This window comes from Xiphophorus couchianus, chromosome 14, assembly GCF_001444195.1.
Source record: "Xiphophorus couchianus chromosome 14, X_couchianus-1.0, whole genome shotgun sequence".
Taxonomy (NCBI): domain Eukaryota; kingdom Metazoa; phylum Chordata; class Actinopteri; order Cyprinodontiformes; family Poeciliidae; genus Xiphophorus; species Xiphophorus couchianus.
The window spans coordinates 10,194,725-10,211,782 of NC_040241.1; the positions used below are offsets into that span (position 1 = coordinate 10,194,725).

Sequence of the window (17,058 nt, forward strand, 5' to 3'; positions counted from 1 at the left end):
TTTGGATCCAGTTTTTACGAAGTCGAAAGACAGAGAAATGTGCTTTCCCCAATGTAGCTCTGGTGGACTATTGGACAAATGGATAGGAAGAGGGCATGGAGGCCGGTTTTGTTAACCATGTCATGTGATCACGCTGTGACACTCCTGGTCTTCCTCCTAGAAACTAGTGGGTTAATGCAGTGCATTCTGGGATGAACAGTTTTTATACCAGTCTTTTTTGCTCCCTGTATGTAGTTCAGTCCTTCATGGCCAAACAACAAGGGCTTTCCATCCTAACAACTTACCATTCACTAGATATTTTCTCTTCCTTTGGATCATTCTCTATGAACCTGAAAATGGCTATGCATGAAAATCCCAGTAGATCATCAGTGTCTAAAATAGTGAGACGATTCCTTCTCGCTCCAACATAAACATTCAAACTCACTCGAATCCTCCGTCTTCCCCGTTCAGCTGCTCAGTTTGAACAAAAGCAATTTATCTCCTTCACGTCTGGAAGGAGACTAATTGACTGATTCATGTGATTGACTGATTCATGACAATCAACAACTTTGGTTGCCATGAAATGGTGGTCAGTTCCATTGAGCCTGGGTCATTATGGATTGAGGATATTGTTGAAAAAGGTTCGTGAAAATGACATTGATCACAAAAAAGCTTAATTAAATCAACACTCTTGCCATCTTTTAGGATGACAAGAGTGCCACTGACATAAAACATACCCGTTGCTTGATTAAAACAATATCTTCGGCTGCAAACACCAGCTTTATAAGTGATTAACACTGTGTGCCGAGTCTCTCAGTGATGTCTTTTAAAGAATAACACACATTGATAATATATATATGACTTCTGGTCTCTAGTAATTCAAGAAACAGTGCTGGTCTTCATCTGATCTGATGGATTTTTCTTTTTTCTTTTGGTGCTCCGTCTGTGGAAGGACAGAAAGCAAAGACGTACTGAACCGGCTGACCCGAGCTTGTGTTTCTGTTTCCCCCCCTGCAGTCCTGAACGGGCCTCCCATGTCTGTAAAGAAGGAACGGGAAGCAGAACTGCTGGTGAACCGACGGGAGCAGCGCAGCGGAGAGGTCATCTGTATCGACGACTAGACGACACACACGCACACTCGCGCTTGCACACCTGAAATCCATTTCCTGCTAGAAAGACACCTTCAATTACTCCTCTACAGAGGAATGTTTTTTGTTTGTTTGGTTTTTTTCCGCAGGAGAAAGCAGCACCACTGAACCGCGCTCTCAGTATTACAACTAACTAACTGACTGTCTGAAGGCAAATGTACCCAAACAATAGTGATTGTAATTGCTTCATTTGAAACAAACATAACTTCAGCCGCACACATAGCCGCACTCTCAGCGTCACAGACAGTCCAACCTGCCTCCAACTTTTTGTGACCATTTTACGACTGCCTCAAACCATTATACTCCTCAACAACGGCCTCCTCAAGTGGGCCTCCTCCTCCTGGAGATGCTTCAGACCTCACCTATGCACACACACACACACACACACACGCCCCCGCGCACACACAAAAACATAAAGAAATGTTAAACCCAACCTTACCCCAGAAACTTCCTAGATCTGTCAGTATCCTCTTCCTTCTCTTTCTAAGCTTCCCTCAGAAAGTTGCATGTGAAACTATACTCATTTCTCCCACGTCGCTCCATCCCCTGAAGCATGCTCTTATCACAACAACGCTGTCTTGTGGAATCAGAAAGAAAAGAAAATGTTATCAAGCTGTGCCTAAACTCGTTTTAATACTATTTCTAATGCTCAGAGAGAGGCTGATTCTCCGATGTCTGAGTATAAGCAGCTCCATGCACAGCTCCAGCTATTGGCTTTTTTCATTTACCTTTTTTTTTAACGGTACGTGTTCAGATAAAACTCATGTGCAAAAGTATGATATAAATATATTCAGGATTTGTTTGACCATAAAGTATTTTCCAGCATCCTTATCTGCTTTTCCTGGTTTGAGTTTATGTACAGAGCTTTGAGGTATTTTGAAGGGGGTTCGTTTTAGGAACGGCCTCGAAACGTCGCTATTTTTTAGGATCCCCCTACTAATGTTTATAACCTTTCATAAACGAATCAGTGTTATTGAAACCTGTCGACAACCCTCTGCACTGCTCTTACCTTTACTTACCGGCGCTTTAAATCAAGAATTTTATTTTGTGTTTCCTTTTTTTTTATTATTATTATTTCTGTTTCCTTCTACAAAATCCTGTGATATACTTTGCATATTTAAGCAGCTCATTCGTGTTCTCTTGTATTTTTACTCTCCCAGTTATGAGCATTGTTGTTGTTGATGTTGCTGTTGTTCTCGCCGTTGCTATTCGAGAGAGAGCTTCTACCAAAAGAGACATATCTTTGTAACTATAACAGTTAAAAAGAAAAACACAACAGTACTCGTGCCACACAATACACAGTTCTGCCATGTTCGTCCCATTGTTGCAAGAGAACACAAAACGAAGAAGTTGAGCTAACTTCAGAAGTGCATATGTAATACGAGAAAGCAAACTTTCCTTTTAGTTTTGGGGCTTAATTATGTACATCTGTAGAAACTAGGTCATATGTAACCCTAAATGCTTCTACCAAGGTCTTAGTCCATTTCAGCTCCATTAAAAGTACTCAAGAGTTATCCAGAGAATCAGAGAGGGGACTTTTATATATTGCGTCATTTAAAACCGCCTTAATAAACATAGCTGAACACATGTAAAGTCAATGAAATACATTTAGAAACTGATGTCAACCTGTAAATTCCTGTATCTTCTGTTTCAAGTGGAAAACTGAAAAGATGGCATATCTTTAAAAACAACGTAGCTCATCAACTTTTCCCCATGATTTATACAAATTTCTGTTACTTTAAAGCAAATATTCAACAACCCCCAAACTAAAATGTTGAGTCAAGAACAACAAAGTATTGCTTTGTCCACTATTATTTTGTCCTTGTTTCAGGATTTTCGGTTGATTTCTGGGTATCTTGTGTCACTGTGTATGTGGTGGTGCCGACGAACTGACAGGTGGAAGTAAAAACACGTCAACAATGACACTTCTCCTTATTTTCTCTTTTTTTGTTTGTAATAAAACTGAAAGAAATGACGGAAATACCTACGTGTGGGTTTTTTTAATCTGTCGATTCATCTCTTGCTAGCTTATCCTGGCTAAGCTAGTAAGGATAGCTTAGCCAGCAAGCTAGTGTTAGCTTGCTAACTATATTTATTAATCAAATGAGATGTGAACATTTAGATTTTACTATGTTAAAGGAATTGTTTTACTTTTTTATGTAAAGTTATGTTCCGTTTTTATAACCAGTATCTTACAAACACAGAGTTGTTTTCAACTGAGAATCAAGCTAACGGCTAGTTAGAGTGTAACTACTTTAAATGCCAATTTCGGCCATCTTAAAATAAAAATTATAGCTTTCAGTTCATCAAACTTTACACCATTTTCTCAGTTTTCTTCAGTTTGCTAGTTCTTATTCTTGAGAACAAATTTCAGTTACTGACAAGCAACAATGTGTAAAAAACCTCACAATTTTCTGATTTTAAAACTATTTTAATAACTTTCATACTGTTTTACAGTTTCTCAGTTCAAAGTGGTTTCACGTTGTTCTGTTTTGCAATACGTTGTTAATATTATTGTTAAAACACTCCAAACCAATATATCCAAATCACCAAAACAATAGCTAATTGAGAGAAATTTTGGAGAATTTCGGACAGGATGGGTAAATTTTGCATAGTAAAAATGTGTGACGTTGACACAAATAAGATTGTATGCTGAAATTGAAACAAAAGGCGCTTTAGCAACGTTTCATGGGTTATGCAACAATACTGCCTTCTAGGGAAGTTGTTTTTCAAGTTAAATGTCATACAAGTGTTAAAATACTTCATCAAGGCCTAAATTACTGAAGTTTTTAGGTGTCTTAAATCTGAACGAACAAAAATTGTCTTCTAGTCTTTCTAAGTTGAGTTCTTTCAGACAAAATCCAACTGCCAAAAATCTGACCTTGATTTTTTCTTTTTTTTTTTTTAAATTTTCAGGTGAAGAAAAGAACAGTAAGGAATTTTTCTTCAACATTCACAAGGAATGAGCTCAGACAGGGCATGCATCCATCATTTATTTTACAAATCTGTTCACAAGACATTCAGGGGTGTTAAATGAAAAAGAAAAAAAAAAGTTTAAAAAAGGATTCTAGGCAGAGATCTGTGTTAAACTGTGTGTGGAGATGGGGGAGGGACAAGGCATGTTTTTCCTCAACTGTGTGGTTCAGATTCAGATCTAGGAAGTGAAAATTTAGATCACCATTGCTGTGTGTGCGTGTGTTATGATGAATGCTGACAGGGAAGTATGATGTCCACATGGATGTAGAGAGGGTGTGGGCGGAGGTGGGGGTTACACAGACGACAAAAAAAAAAAAAAAAAGGAAGAGGAAGCACAAGGGATTTATTGTCTAAATTTAAAAAAGATTTCCATTTGAAAACATCAACGTTTGAGTCCAATTAGGAACACAACAATCGCTGCCGTAAAGTGCTGAGGAGAAACCAATGCGGTCCGGCCACAAAAACTCCTTATAAACAAGAGTGGGAGTGCTGAATCCCAATGCTAGAAATACACCCTGAAATATAACAGGGAATATTACACAAAGCCGCAGCTTAGGAGACACAGGAGGAAGTTCCATTTACTCAAATATATATTTTTAAAAGTAACAGAAAAGCAATCTGGTTACGGCAGGAAGATATTTGAATTGTCTTTGCTCAATGGTAAAAAATAAAACCTCGCATTCAAGGTTCAGTTTTGTCATTTTTGCCAAAGCTATCCTTTTTTATTTTTTTCAAACCCACAAAAGCAGAATTTTAGTTATTTTTGTTTAGTCTGACATAAACACTTAACTCTATTACAGCTGTTCATAACTTAAGTTGCACAAACACAAAGAAGACAACATCTAGTCTTTTTTTTTTTTTACTTTCCAAGTCAGTGGCGGTTCTTGGATGATTGGTAGCTGGGTTGATTCCCTCCTTCTGATGATCCACACGCACCCAAAGACAAACTCGCTCTCGTTATTGAGCCCGTTTATGAAATAGAACTACTTTTGATGACGTATCATATCTGAAATATAGAATAAGTAAATCTCAATTTTCTGTTCATTGTAGAAGAAAACAGAAAAGGTCTGATATGTCTGAAGGCCTTGTTGCACTGCAGGGCCTGACCCGACCCAACCTGACCCATCGTGGATTCATATCTGGGTTCTGCGTCTTTGCCTTAGCCCTTATGGCCCATTTCAGCCCACTCTCTGGAACCCTAAGAGCTGTAGTCCCATTCGGGCTGGACAGACGGGACTGATTAGGAGTCTGCTGCAATTGGTTCTTCAGCCGCAGATGTTGTGTAAGAGTTTCTCGATGTCCGTCATTTTGACCGACACCGTCGGATAAATCCTGTCATGGTCTAGTGATGATCCTACCCCAGCATTCTGCTCCATGGAAACACAACCAGTGCCGGGTCACCAGCAGTCCAAAAAGGCCTCAAGGATCCATTTCCATTGACTGAACATGCTAACAAGAATCAGTACACAACTGTTTCCCTTGTGCTATGCCGCCCTGGGCAGAAAACCATATTGAAAATACCAAAAACCACCACTGACACCATGACATAAAGCTTGAAGTAGCTTCTGATTGTGCCAACACTGTGCTAGTGCTAACATTTAGAGCTATTCTGTAATGCGTTAGCAAGCTAGAAAATGAATAGCTGTGCTTTTAGTTCTTTATAAACTTTATAAACCTCATGGGCTGACGTCAGGCTGCTGCATATCGACCAATAAAAAGAAAGAGAAGTTTATGGGAGGAGTCTGTGACATAAATGCACTTCGATCAATAAGATAGTCAGTGAAGTCTTGCATTTAAATACAGATATTAAGATAATTGTTACTCCTAAGCTAATAAAAAAAATGCAATAGTGTCCAACTACTGTAGCGAAAGCGTCTTGATCTACGCTTGTGTGAGCCCTTCATTGTGTTTATTTTATAATAAAAAATAATTATGCAAACCTGAAATGTCAATGAAATAGTTATGTCTGTTTTTGCTTGCGAGAAACCCTGACATTTCGATGGCTACACTTGAGAATCTCTATGGAACCGCCAACAGAGTTCTTACAGCTACTTGTGCTGAAATTCAATGCCAGAACACATTTTGACTCTTGCATAGTTGCATTACTTGAATCAGTCTTTTTTAGCGCCGCCTTGGCTTATAAAAAGTTACAAAAAGTGTATGAGTAATAGCCATTGCATCATCAAACAGAGGAGGAACACCCTGAAAGAAAAAATGGTAGATAAAGCAGAATATACAGCGGTATGCTTCGCTTGCAATGCTTTGAACCTTGACTTTTAAACTATACAATCATTTCTCCATAGAAAAAAAAAAATACAAGAAGAAATTCACATCCGCGTTATTCTAAAAAATGTTCCCCCTTTCCTCTGCCAACTCAGGACTTCAGGCACATTCTGTAAAATAAGTGACTTATATACAAAACATTTGAAAAAAAGAGCAACTTCACACAGAGGCCTCGCATCGACGAGATCAGAAAATCAGCACGAAGTTCTTGATTCATCAGGGTTCATTCACACACACACACACACACACACATGCACTCACACAAAGGCAGCATTATTTAAACAGTCAATGCCAACCGGAGAAAGCCTTTATAGAGTCAGACTCTCGCAGATGTGCTCTAATCTGTGGAAGGTGCACATCTTAAATGTGAGCTTACTGAAAGTTCAGGCGCACTTATACGGGGGCTAAGATGGACCTCCAAGGAATTTTCTTATTCTGTGAAGCTCTTCAATCCACAGACCGGCCTCCGTCACATCTGTTCTCTCGGCAGAAGTTCATCAAGGATTTTTTTTTTTTTTTTTTTTTTTTTGCATTCACTGTAGGTCTTGGTTTTAATCCAAAACTGAATTCCAAAACAGGCTGCAGTCCAGAGGAAAAAAAAGAAAAATCCTCTACAGCTTCCACAAATGTCAGCTTTGTCTCTCATATAAGCACATGTGGGAAATATCTGTAGCCTTTTGTTTGGCCTTGTAGGAGAAAAAAATATATATATATTATCCATTTTCAATGCAAACAATGACATTCTGCAGTAGTCCTGCTGGATTTGTGTTACACGAGAATAGTTTGCGACTAAGATCAGACGAGCGCCGATCCTCAGTTGACTTTGAAGATGCTAAAAACGTGATTGGCCACCGGGTGGAGGCTGAAGGACGGGCCCGTCTTGGCCTGGAGTTCTGTGCCCCTCTCCAGCCGCAGGAGGCCAGACACCTGGCAGGGCTTCACGAAGTGGAAGGAGTGCGGCCCCGCGGAGGGCGTGGTCCCATAGCCCTCCATGCACTGCAGCTTCTGGGGCCGGGGCCCGTTGGTCACCACGTCCAGCTTCACATACTGAGACTGCTGTTCATTGAACAACACCTGAGGAGGGCGGAAAGACGGCGGGTGCATTAACAATAGAGTTCTGCGAAAATACGAAGAGATAGTGCTACGAATAATCAGGAATATTAATCACAACACGCAAATCTCAAGCTTTTGAGTAAGTTTTTTTAACTGAGTTTTCTGTAAATGTTTAAGTCATAACTAAACAACATGAAGCACATTATCCTGAACTCTTGACAGATGCTCGGTTGTTATTCGCTTAGTGTTGATAATTAACTACCATTGTCCACTTGGCGGGAATGTTCATAACCTGTCAAAACACCTGACAGCTTAATTAAGCGTGATTAGAAACGTTTTATACAGGAGTGAACGTCTAAAGATCAACAATTGCTGTTGACGAGATCTGAACTATTTCCTATAAACGCTTTAGTATAACCTAAGGGTCCACCAGGACAGACCCTTACTTTGCTGTACCCTTCGCTATCAACACTGAAAGTCAGTGTCTTTACCATCAAAACAGAAATCTGATGCTGATTTGTAGCTGAGCATTCTGTCAGGAGCCTGCTCTTGGCAGGGATTCAATCCATACATCTTCTCTTTTGCATCAAAAGAAACCAAAGAAAGGAAACGGACATAAAAGTTTGAACGATTCTCTTTCACTGCTAGGCAGTTAAACATAACCATAATCTGAGCACGTTACTTTTTTATCTCTGTTTTGCTGTTTTTAATCTTTCTGAAAGGCAGCCAAAATCCTTCTAACCCGGTTATTAGCATGCCAACAGCAGCTCTTAATTTCTGTTCCATGTGGTTGAAGCTTCAAAATAAAATCAAGAAGGAGCTTGGGGAAGAATCTCCTCTGAATACACTTTCATGTTTGTTTTTGGGTGCCTCTTGTCTTCTACAAAAACGTGCTGTTAGCAAAGTTAGCATGCTGCAGGAATTCAACCTGCATTTCTTTTACAGTTTACATGATTTAAAAACTAAACAATTGTGAATCACCACAGCTCTCAGTAGCCGCATGATTCTCAATTCTCAAAAAAATAAAAATAAAAAATTAATTTATATTTGTGGTCAGTAATTATTTGTTACCTGTGGATGTAGCGTCTGTTCTTGGATTGAACTGTTTTTTCACTGAGATTTGGCAGATTTGATACAACTTGAAGTCATTTTCTGTGACTGATTAGTTGGATTTGTTGACCTTATTGGACTTCGGAGCTGATTTTGATTACAATGAAGTCACAATTTTATAAGTCTTCTCTTTTCTTTATTATAGCAGAGTCAGCTAACTTTAGCATCGGAACCACTGCATACATAGATCCGGTGCCGCCTGTAAGGCCAGTTAAAGCCAATCCAACTGGCCAGTTTTTTTAATCAATATGCATTAATTCATGAAACAAACACCGAGTCCAGGTAGTCTTTTGGAATTGCTATATTTTGATAACATTTGTAACTTGAGGTATAGTGTGTCTCTACTTTGAAGGTTCAGCCAAATGGTTTGAAATTCTTAGTTTTACCCTAATATGATAAAGTTCAGTTGTATTGTGAACTCACAAACTTTAGGTATTTTATATCCTGATTAGAGGGGTATCACATGACTTTATCTGTACGCCGTTTCACACGATTGCATGTTTGGTCTTCTGGTGCCTATTTTGGGAGGTAAAGACAGTAGTTGTCTGCCACTGAACATTTTGTACCAACCCTGCATAAGTCCGTACCTGCCTTCGGGACGTCTTGTACCAACTTTAACGATCAACAGATTCAAAGAAATACTCGGAAACCTACTGATACTCTGCTGCAAATTTGGTCCAAAATAAAGAACAAACGGAAAAAAGCTAAACAATTAAATAGCATTTTAACCAGAGTTTGAGTTCTTGTATGCTTTTCCTATTTACCAACCATAATTCGCCAAAACACTCCACATCACGGTTTCTTTGAGTGTACAACAGAAGCAATTACAAATGTTTTTAGTGTCCCGTTCACAGCCTTTCCAACGAGTTTACTGTTCAGACTGGACACACAAATAATCTTAATAACCATAAATTGGTCACAAGTGAGCAGCTGAGCTTTACTCAGACAGAAAGGCTCCAAAATATGTTTCTCTGCTCAGTTATTACAAATATTTACTCCTTTTCAAGTTTGGTACTGACCTAAAGAATGCCAAGACGTTAACGCGTTAAAAGGTATTGATACTGTTTTAAACGAAGAAGATATTTACAGTTTACAGACTTTGTGAAGCTCACCTGACAGAACAGGAAGTAGACTCCTGCTCTCTCCACTGTGAAGGTGCCTTCCTCCTTGTTGTACCTCACAGCTTTACTCATATTGAGCGTCCTCTCCTCCCAGCCTTTTATCACGCCCCCTTCTCCGACTGAAAGCAACACAAATCAATGGCCTTTCTTGCTAGCTTGCAAAGTGTTAAGAAACATTTTTTTTAATATATATATTTTTTTAATAAAAACATCTCAAGGACCCATACCTTGCTGAGAGGAGAGTTTGGTTACTGGTGGAAAGTCGGAGACAATGATGGAGACAGAAAAAGGGGAAAGTCAATTAAGATTTTACGAGTGCAACCGTATAGGGGTATTTGATTCAAAACCACTTCAGCAGATGCTACACGAGACCGTAAGAGGGGATCTGCCAAGCCACTTACTCTCGAAATGAGACGCCGCTTTCCTTCCATTCCCGTTTCTCCCTCGCACCGAGCCCCCTTCAGACACAAAGACAGGCAGAATGTGAGTTTGAAATCAGAAAATTACTTCGGCTGACGTTTCCTTCTTTCTTTGATAAAACAATCACTACCATCTGTATCGCGTTAATAATACGGTGGGTTAATTTGGTGCCGTTTATATTCGGCCCGGCCGGTTTTAACGCGGTTAGCAGATGGGCCTAAGGGTTCCCTTTCACGTCTTTCGATATATTTCCTCAAACTGTTATTGTAAGTCAGAAAAGTGCGTGTCTCTTTTATTTTCCTTTTAGGCCCGCTGTGGGCTAATTTTAGTGCCAGCTGGTCGCAGTCATCTCGAAGATAGAGACCAGAGAGAAAGGATGGAGGACGGTGGGGTTTGTGTGTCTGGAGGGAGAGTGAAGGGGGGAGGCAATAAAAACAAGATGGACAGTGGAAAAGTGAATAAGAAAGCATTAAAGACAGGCATCCAGAGGCGCAGCTAAGGGGCTCGAAGGCTAAATGAGAAAAATGAAGCACTGGAAAAAGAGAGTCGAAAAGGTCTTTGGCTGCTCCGTGACCCAAAACAGTAGATTAAGGACAGAGTTTAGCAACAGCTACGGCCGAATTTCCAGACAAATACGACAAATAAAGTAACAACAGCTGAAGAGCGTGCCTTCTCGCTGCTCAGCGAAGGTTTATTTTAGCCTGAGGGGATTTCAAACACTGATACAACCTGAGCAGTGTTTGGAAGACGTAGTTTATGTTTCAGGAGGGAGCAGCCAGCCCACCTGACTGCTGCCATTATTCAGAAATACTGCAACCCATTGCTAAATTAACTCTCAGGTGGGCGACCCTGAAAGATTTTGGGATTTTGCGAGCATAAAGCCCGCAGGGTGGCCAGGCTTCCCTGACTTGCGCTGTCAGTCACAAGGAGAGAACATTACAGCAGTGTCTTTCCAAAAAAGCTGGACGGCTGCGGTCAAGTTTCCATAAACTGGAAAAAGCTGTTTGGGCATATATATATTCCCCTCCTCCCCCATCCTATTGATATCCATGAAATTCTGCACGGTACCTCTAGCATCTCACGCATAGGGTAAATTTGAGCTGGACACGCTGTTCTTCAAATAATGTTTTGTCACATTTGGATAGAGAATCCCAAAAGAAAAAAAAAAACAAAAAAAAACAGACCTAAAGTTTACTCTCGGACAGAAACAGCAGTCCCATGATGGTGATGCAAGCAGATGCTATAAATACAGCAATGAAAGCTCATCAAATATCACCGCTTTCACAACGAAATCATAGCTGCGTTGGACGTTTGCTCAGGGAGAAAGAGGAGGGGGGGGGGAAGCGAAATCTATTTCACTGAACCAAAAGCGTGCAGCGAGACCTCTCTCTCCACCCCCCACCACCGCCCCTCTCACCCCTCGCCAGCTGGTTTTCTGGGCTCCGAGACCGCTCTGGTCAGACCTGTAATTTCTGAGAGGGTAATCCAGCTGCCTACTTCTTCCTGTGTCAACTTTTAGCAGCGGTAGCTCATGCGGCCTGCAGGGCCTGACCAAAGTGGCGTGTGGGTCCAGGCCGTTTGTGTTAAATGCTCTTCCTAAAAAAACAAGTGAGTTCGCCTGGTATGTGTGTGTTGTGTCTGTCTGTGGCGATCGGAGCGACTGAAAAGCTCAAGTTGGGGGGGCGCCGGAGTTGAGACAAAGCAGCTCTGGCAGGTTTGTATTACCGTCTCGCTTCACTCGCTCCAGCAGCAGCTCTCTCTTCTCCAGAATGAGCTGAACAATTGCCTTCCTCTGCGTGTTGACCTGTCGAAAAAAACAAAAACAAAAATAAAAACAGAGAAATAACACAATTAAATAGTCTCCAATTAGTCTGTAAAAGCCTTAATTCAGAACATCATAATCTGGATTGATATTCAGTATTAATACTCCAGATTTGGAGACTAACAGGTAGGCTCGCCGGAGCGCCCTTTAAATGCCTTGACGTTTTTCAGTCTCTAAAGCATCAAGGCCTCTGCATTTCTGTTATTTTACACAGAAACTGATGATTACTGATACAGGAAATGGAGGTGGGAGGCGGTGCGCCGCCAATGATCTTCCTGCATGAAACACGTGCTGAGAAAAGAAGCAGACGTTTCCCTCCTTTCAAAGAGATTTTCTGGTAACAAAAGTCGCAAAATTGATTTAATTAAACTGCCATAAATATTTTTTCCTTTTTTTTTTGTTAGACAGTAGTGGTGGGTTCTGTTTGTATCTAGAATCTGATTTTCTATCATCCCAGGTATAAAAACTGAAGTTTGTATCCTGAAGACTCAATTTAGCATCTGTGCATTAAAAAAAAACGTAGATAATAAAGTATTTATTAACACTTCTGAGTTTTGGTGGAGATAGACAGTCATACAATATAAATATATATTTGTTTAGTCTTTTAATGATCTAATAGTAGCTGCAACCAAACACTTACCAAATATTACTGGTTTTCCAACCAGCACACACTCCGCTCTCTTACCACTGGTGAAGATGGAGCCAATCAGCACCAAGGAAAAATGACTGACTCCAACAAACGCCAGCCAGTAGTGTGTTAAGCAGCATTATTGTTATGCATTTCAGCCCCTCCAGCTACATTTCCAATTGAATAATTTGGACATCTTCAACAACAACAAAAAAATCACAAACAGGCAAATTTTCCACAAACATTGTGGTACCTCGATCCACAAAACGGCCGGCGAATACACAAATACCGAACCACGAATAGCCAAAGGTACACTGTATGCCAAAAATCAACTGATTTAAAACACTAGTATAAATGTTTGTTAGCCCTATAGCCAAAGTTGATGTCAGTAAACATAAGCTCTTTTAACGTCTACAATTGTTATTACGCTCACTTAGTTTATTTTTCTTTGGTGTTATTGACCCAGCAGTGTAAAGAACCAGGAGTTGCTAAAAAAAATTTTAAAAACTTTTGAAATATGTAGTCTTTTTTAAACTGGAGTTGTTTTAGTATACTGTTAGTTCGCTTTGGTTTCACATTTGAAATTTAGGTCTGGTATGAAAACTTCTTGCAAAATTCAGTTGCTTTGATAGCTTAGCACAGACCTCTCCTAGCCCCCGCAAATTCAGTATTAATCATTTTTTAAATGCATTAAACCTCTTCATATTTAACCCCCTTTTATGATCTCAAAGTCCAGTTTAAGTTCTATCACATAAAATTATTTGTTTCGACATAAATTTTGCAAACACATCCTCCAGTTCCAACTAATCTGGATTTGTGCCATAAGAAGACAACAATAGCGCAGGTAAAAAAAAAAACAACACATAAATAAATACTGACTGCTTACAGTCTAATAACAGAACAGCACGTTGAAAATCGTGAACTGGCCCTTTAAGAGCGCGTCCCTGCCAGAGAAATGCCTCGGCTCTTGCCACCTTTGCTTTACAGCGCCCACTTCCTCGAGGAATGATTGCGACACCTAACGCGTGTTTTCACTCCTTTACATTCCTCAAATGTCTGGAAGAAAATGATTTCCAAGCCAGCAGACTTTTTAAATCCTCGACTGAGGCCCCCGCTGGAGCCTCGGAGGAGGCCCCCACAGCAGAGACGTTGAGGAGCTGCTCCAGAGGGGAAGAGGGGGGGGATAGAAACGAGTGTTTAAATTTACTGCTACTGTTGAAATGGAGGCAGAGAGTCACACTTCTCGCTCCAGACGCTCGCTGGCTCTCATCTGGAGTTGGCAAGCTGTCTAACGGACAGAATGGGGCCCCATGGGGAAGGGCTCCAGCATCAACACTCCACGTGTCCAATCTGTGTGTGTGTGTGTGTGTGTGTGTGACTGTGCAGGTTTAGTAAACAAGCTACATAGTCAATTTCACACCCCCCACCCTCTGATATGAAATCCAGCGGTTTTGTAAAAAGCTCTGAACTCGAAACCAGAAGAATTTATCATCGGCTCCGGTTCTGGCTCGGGTTTTCGCCAATAAATTGTGTTGCACACAACAAAGAGAGCGAAAAAAAATTTTTTTTTTTTTAAATTACATATTTCTTGCTGTTTCTGCAAGTGTACCTCAAATATCGGCTCACGCTGACCCACGCTGCACGAGGAGTTTCCACGCGGGCTGCGGATGACTTACACTTGCTGCGCCTCGTCCCGTTCAGCGCCTGAAGCCTGGCTGCGCGCGCAGCCAGCCAGCCAGTCAGCGGCGGCATCTCTGCTCATTTGCCAAATAGCTGAGGCTTTCCAGTAAATTGAGATAAAACTAGAGCGTAACTGGCACCGGGGCGATTAAACAAGTCGGTGGGGGGCGGGAGGAAGGAGGGGGTGAAATAATAAAAAGAAAATGAGCAGATTCTGTATTAACTGCTGTGGTTTCTGGACGGAAACTGGATCTAATCTGGGGAACCGTCGGTCTGCCATCGCTCACCACCACAACAGCATATTCTAGAATTTGTGTGCTATGCAGGTGCATCTTCATAAGAATATTAGATAAAATTTATTTATTTTTTTTAAAATTATTATTATTATATTAGGCACATTGTGCCTTTCTCTTCTTCCAGACTTTCGGATCTAGATTTCCAGATGAAAAGTGAAATTGGCTTGACTCTGGAAACAGCACAGAACAGAAGCCTTCTTTTTTTTTCTAGCCAAAGTAAGACACCTTGGACGCTGTCCAGTTGTTAAGGTCAGCGTCCAAACCCTTCACAATCAACGGTTTGATTGTGACAATCCTCTCCAGGCTGCAGTCCTATCACAACATTTCCCTTCCACTCAACTTTCCAATAATATTCTTGGACAGACTACTCCCCATTTGGTGCATCTACCCCCACTGGAATTTGGCTCGCAATCCTCTCTGGAAGATGCGATTATCCCACTTGTCACACTTTGTCCTTCCACTAAACGTCTCAGCTGCCAGTTTTTGTTTTGTTTTTCAGCAATGACCTTGGTTGCCTTGCCCTACTTCGTGAGGGTGTCGATGACTTCCAGCTGGACAAGTCATCAGTCTTCCCCCATTTTTGTGTTTTACATTTTTATGATATCGCCGTTTGCACTCAAAGAATATTAACTCAGTTAAGTTCAGGTGAAGCATATGAAGTGAAGGCATTTATAAACCTGACTTCTGTGACACCCCGCTGGTATATTTGTGTGTTGCTCACGCTTTAATCCAACTCTGGGAAGCACTACGCGATCAAATCAGACACAAATCAGCAACAAGAGTAGGAAGACGCTGGAGTTAAGTGTGTGATTTGCGTTTAGCCATATAGGTGCAGCCAAGAAAGATCTTACACAAACCCGCAAAATGCCTGTCAAAGTTGCAGCCGAGTGAATATCATCGCTTTGCAAAAGCGCAAACGCCTGCATGCACGCGCGGCGCTGCCTGGTTTACTTTCAAAAGTGAGACACCGAACCTGCTCGAGTCGATCCTGCAGGATCTGGAAGGACTGGGACAGGTCCCGCGTCTGTCGCCAGGTCCACGCCGTGAACAGCGCGCTGCAGGCGGCCAGAGACAGAGCCACCAGGGCCAGGGAAGCCCAGACGACTCGCAGCTTGCGCACTCGCCTCCTCTGCAGAATCCGCTGCATGTTTGCTGCACTCCGCTCGGCAGATCGCTCACTCGCCGCCGCAGACCATCTGAAATTCATGCATTAACTCCATTCCAGCAGAGCGCGAAAGTCCACTCGAATGTGTTTCAGTCCAAAACGTCCCATTTATTTGTAGAGAGAGCAGCGCTTGCTCTCTTTTTTTTTGTCACTGCCTTGTGGAGGAACAAATATGCAGTTTTCTTAATTTCTTCTTCTTCTTTTTTTTTAAAGCAATCTAAGATTGGAGCCGTTTCCCCTGATGGATCACGGCCACCATCCTCCTTGTGAGCAGAGCGTCTCCAAACGCGAGAAAAACTCTGCACATTTATGCGCACATCAACTGTTGCATCCTTCTGCTTGCGATTCGTTGACTCAGCGCTCTTGTGTTCCCTTTAAACCGCTTGCTGGGGGGTCAGTCTTATTAGACAGACAGACAGCCAGACGGACTGAGCACGCACACACCGTGGGGGGTTTGCGTGACACCATCAAAGGCGTGCGGGTAAAGAAAACGCACAGAAGGCGCACCGGAGCTTCTGCTGCCCGTCAAATCACTTTCATCAAGGGACTTGCCTTATTTATGTGTGCCAGTCGTGTCGGCAACAGTACCGCTTGTGGCCACCAGGCGGCTGTAGAGGCACTCTGTGGAGGTTTTTTTTTAGTTCGTCTGCACTTTATCAACAGGTGAAAAAAGTCATGAAAGATAAAACTTATACGAGGGACGCAAACAAAAAGTAAATAAATGTACCTGAATGTTTTAGATGCTTTTAAAATATATGTGTATATTTTTTAATCCAAGTCCCAACATTGAGTTGTGTTTCAGGAGGTGGTGAAGATGCAACAATAAACAAATGCAAAAAGTATCCACACCTCCTCAGGTTTTCCACGTTTTGTGACATTATAACCAAAACATTCTTTTTTTTTTTTTTTTTTTGCTGGGACTTTCTGAGACAGAAAAATAAAAAGTTCCAATTAGCTAATGTAAGTCTTTTAACTACCTACAGCTAACAAGACTCGTTTTAGCTACAAGTCTAATTTGCATTTGTGCAAATTCCTTTTAAAAAAAAAGCTTTTCACAAGATTTTCCTGTATTTTAGCTCCCCTCTCGCGCATCATAATACTGCCACCACCGTGTTTCACAGTGGGGATGGTGCACAGCATGTTTTCCTCCACATATACGATGCCTCTGGCAAACTGCAATCGAAACTTAAAATGGACTTTATTATAAATATCCTGTTAATAATTTCAATACCCCAGTGGAAAACACAAACAGATTAAATAAAATGTCTAATGATGGCGCTAGATTTTCATTCAGATAAACTTGCTGTTCTAGGGATTTCAAACGACAAGGACTCTGACAGGGCTCCCAGGGTGTTTGGAAAAGAAACAGCCCCACAG

The 17,058-nt window shown here is 41.2% G+C and overlaps 2 protein-coding genes across 2 annotated transcripts in view; one reads left to right on the top strand and one right to left on the bottom strand.

Moving 5' to 3' along the window:
* chd3 (chromodomain helicase DNA binding protein 3) overlaps positions 1-3,104 on the top strand; it is a 50,233-nt gene extending 47,129 nt beyond the window's left edge. Inside the window, exon 40 of the mRNA XM_028038845.1 lies at positions 997-3,104. Coding sequence (XP_027894646.1) covers positions 997-1,100 — 104 coding nt within the window. The 3' untranslated portion in view covers positions 1,101-3,104. The remainder of the gene's footprint in view (positions 1-996) is intronic.
* Positions 3,105-4,105: 1,001 nt separating this feature from the next.
* Positions 4,106-16,234, bottom strand: tnfsf12 (TNF superfamily member 12). Its single transcript, XM_028038848.1, has 6 exons — positions 15,490-16,234; positions 11,816-11,894; positions 10,072-10,128; positions 9,898-9,921; positions 9,662-9,789; positions 4,106-7,460 (listed from the first exon to the last, which is right to left on the bottom strand). The coding sequence occupies exons 1-6, from the start codon at positions 15,721-15,723 to the stop codon at positions 7,200-7,202; spliced, it is 783 nt and encodes a 260-aa protein (XP_027894649.1). The 5' UTR covers positions 15,724-16,234; the 3' UTR covers positions 4,106-7,199.
* Between the last annotated feature and the right edge of the window lie 824 nt (positions 16,235-17,058).

What these genes read in the sequence shown, in the direction of transcription:
- tnfsf12 (XM_028038848.1), bottom strand. Translation starts at nt 15,723, where the DNA reads ATGAATTTCAGATGGTCTGCGGCGGCGAGTGAGCGATCTGCCGAGCGG. An exon ending in TGCAGGATCGACTCGAGCAG is followed by an intron (nt 11,895 to 15,489) that starts GTTCGGTGTCTC and finishes TTTTTTCGACAG; the next exon opens with GTCAACACGCAGAGGAAGGC. An exon ending in TCTACTTCCTGTTCTGTCAG is followed by an intron (nt 7,461 to 9,661) that starts GTGAGCTTCACA and finishes CGCCCTCCTCAG; the next exon opens with GTGTTGTTCAATGAACAGCA.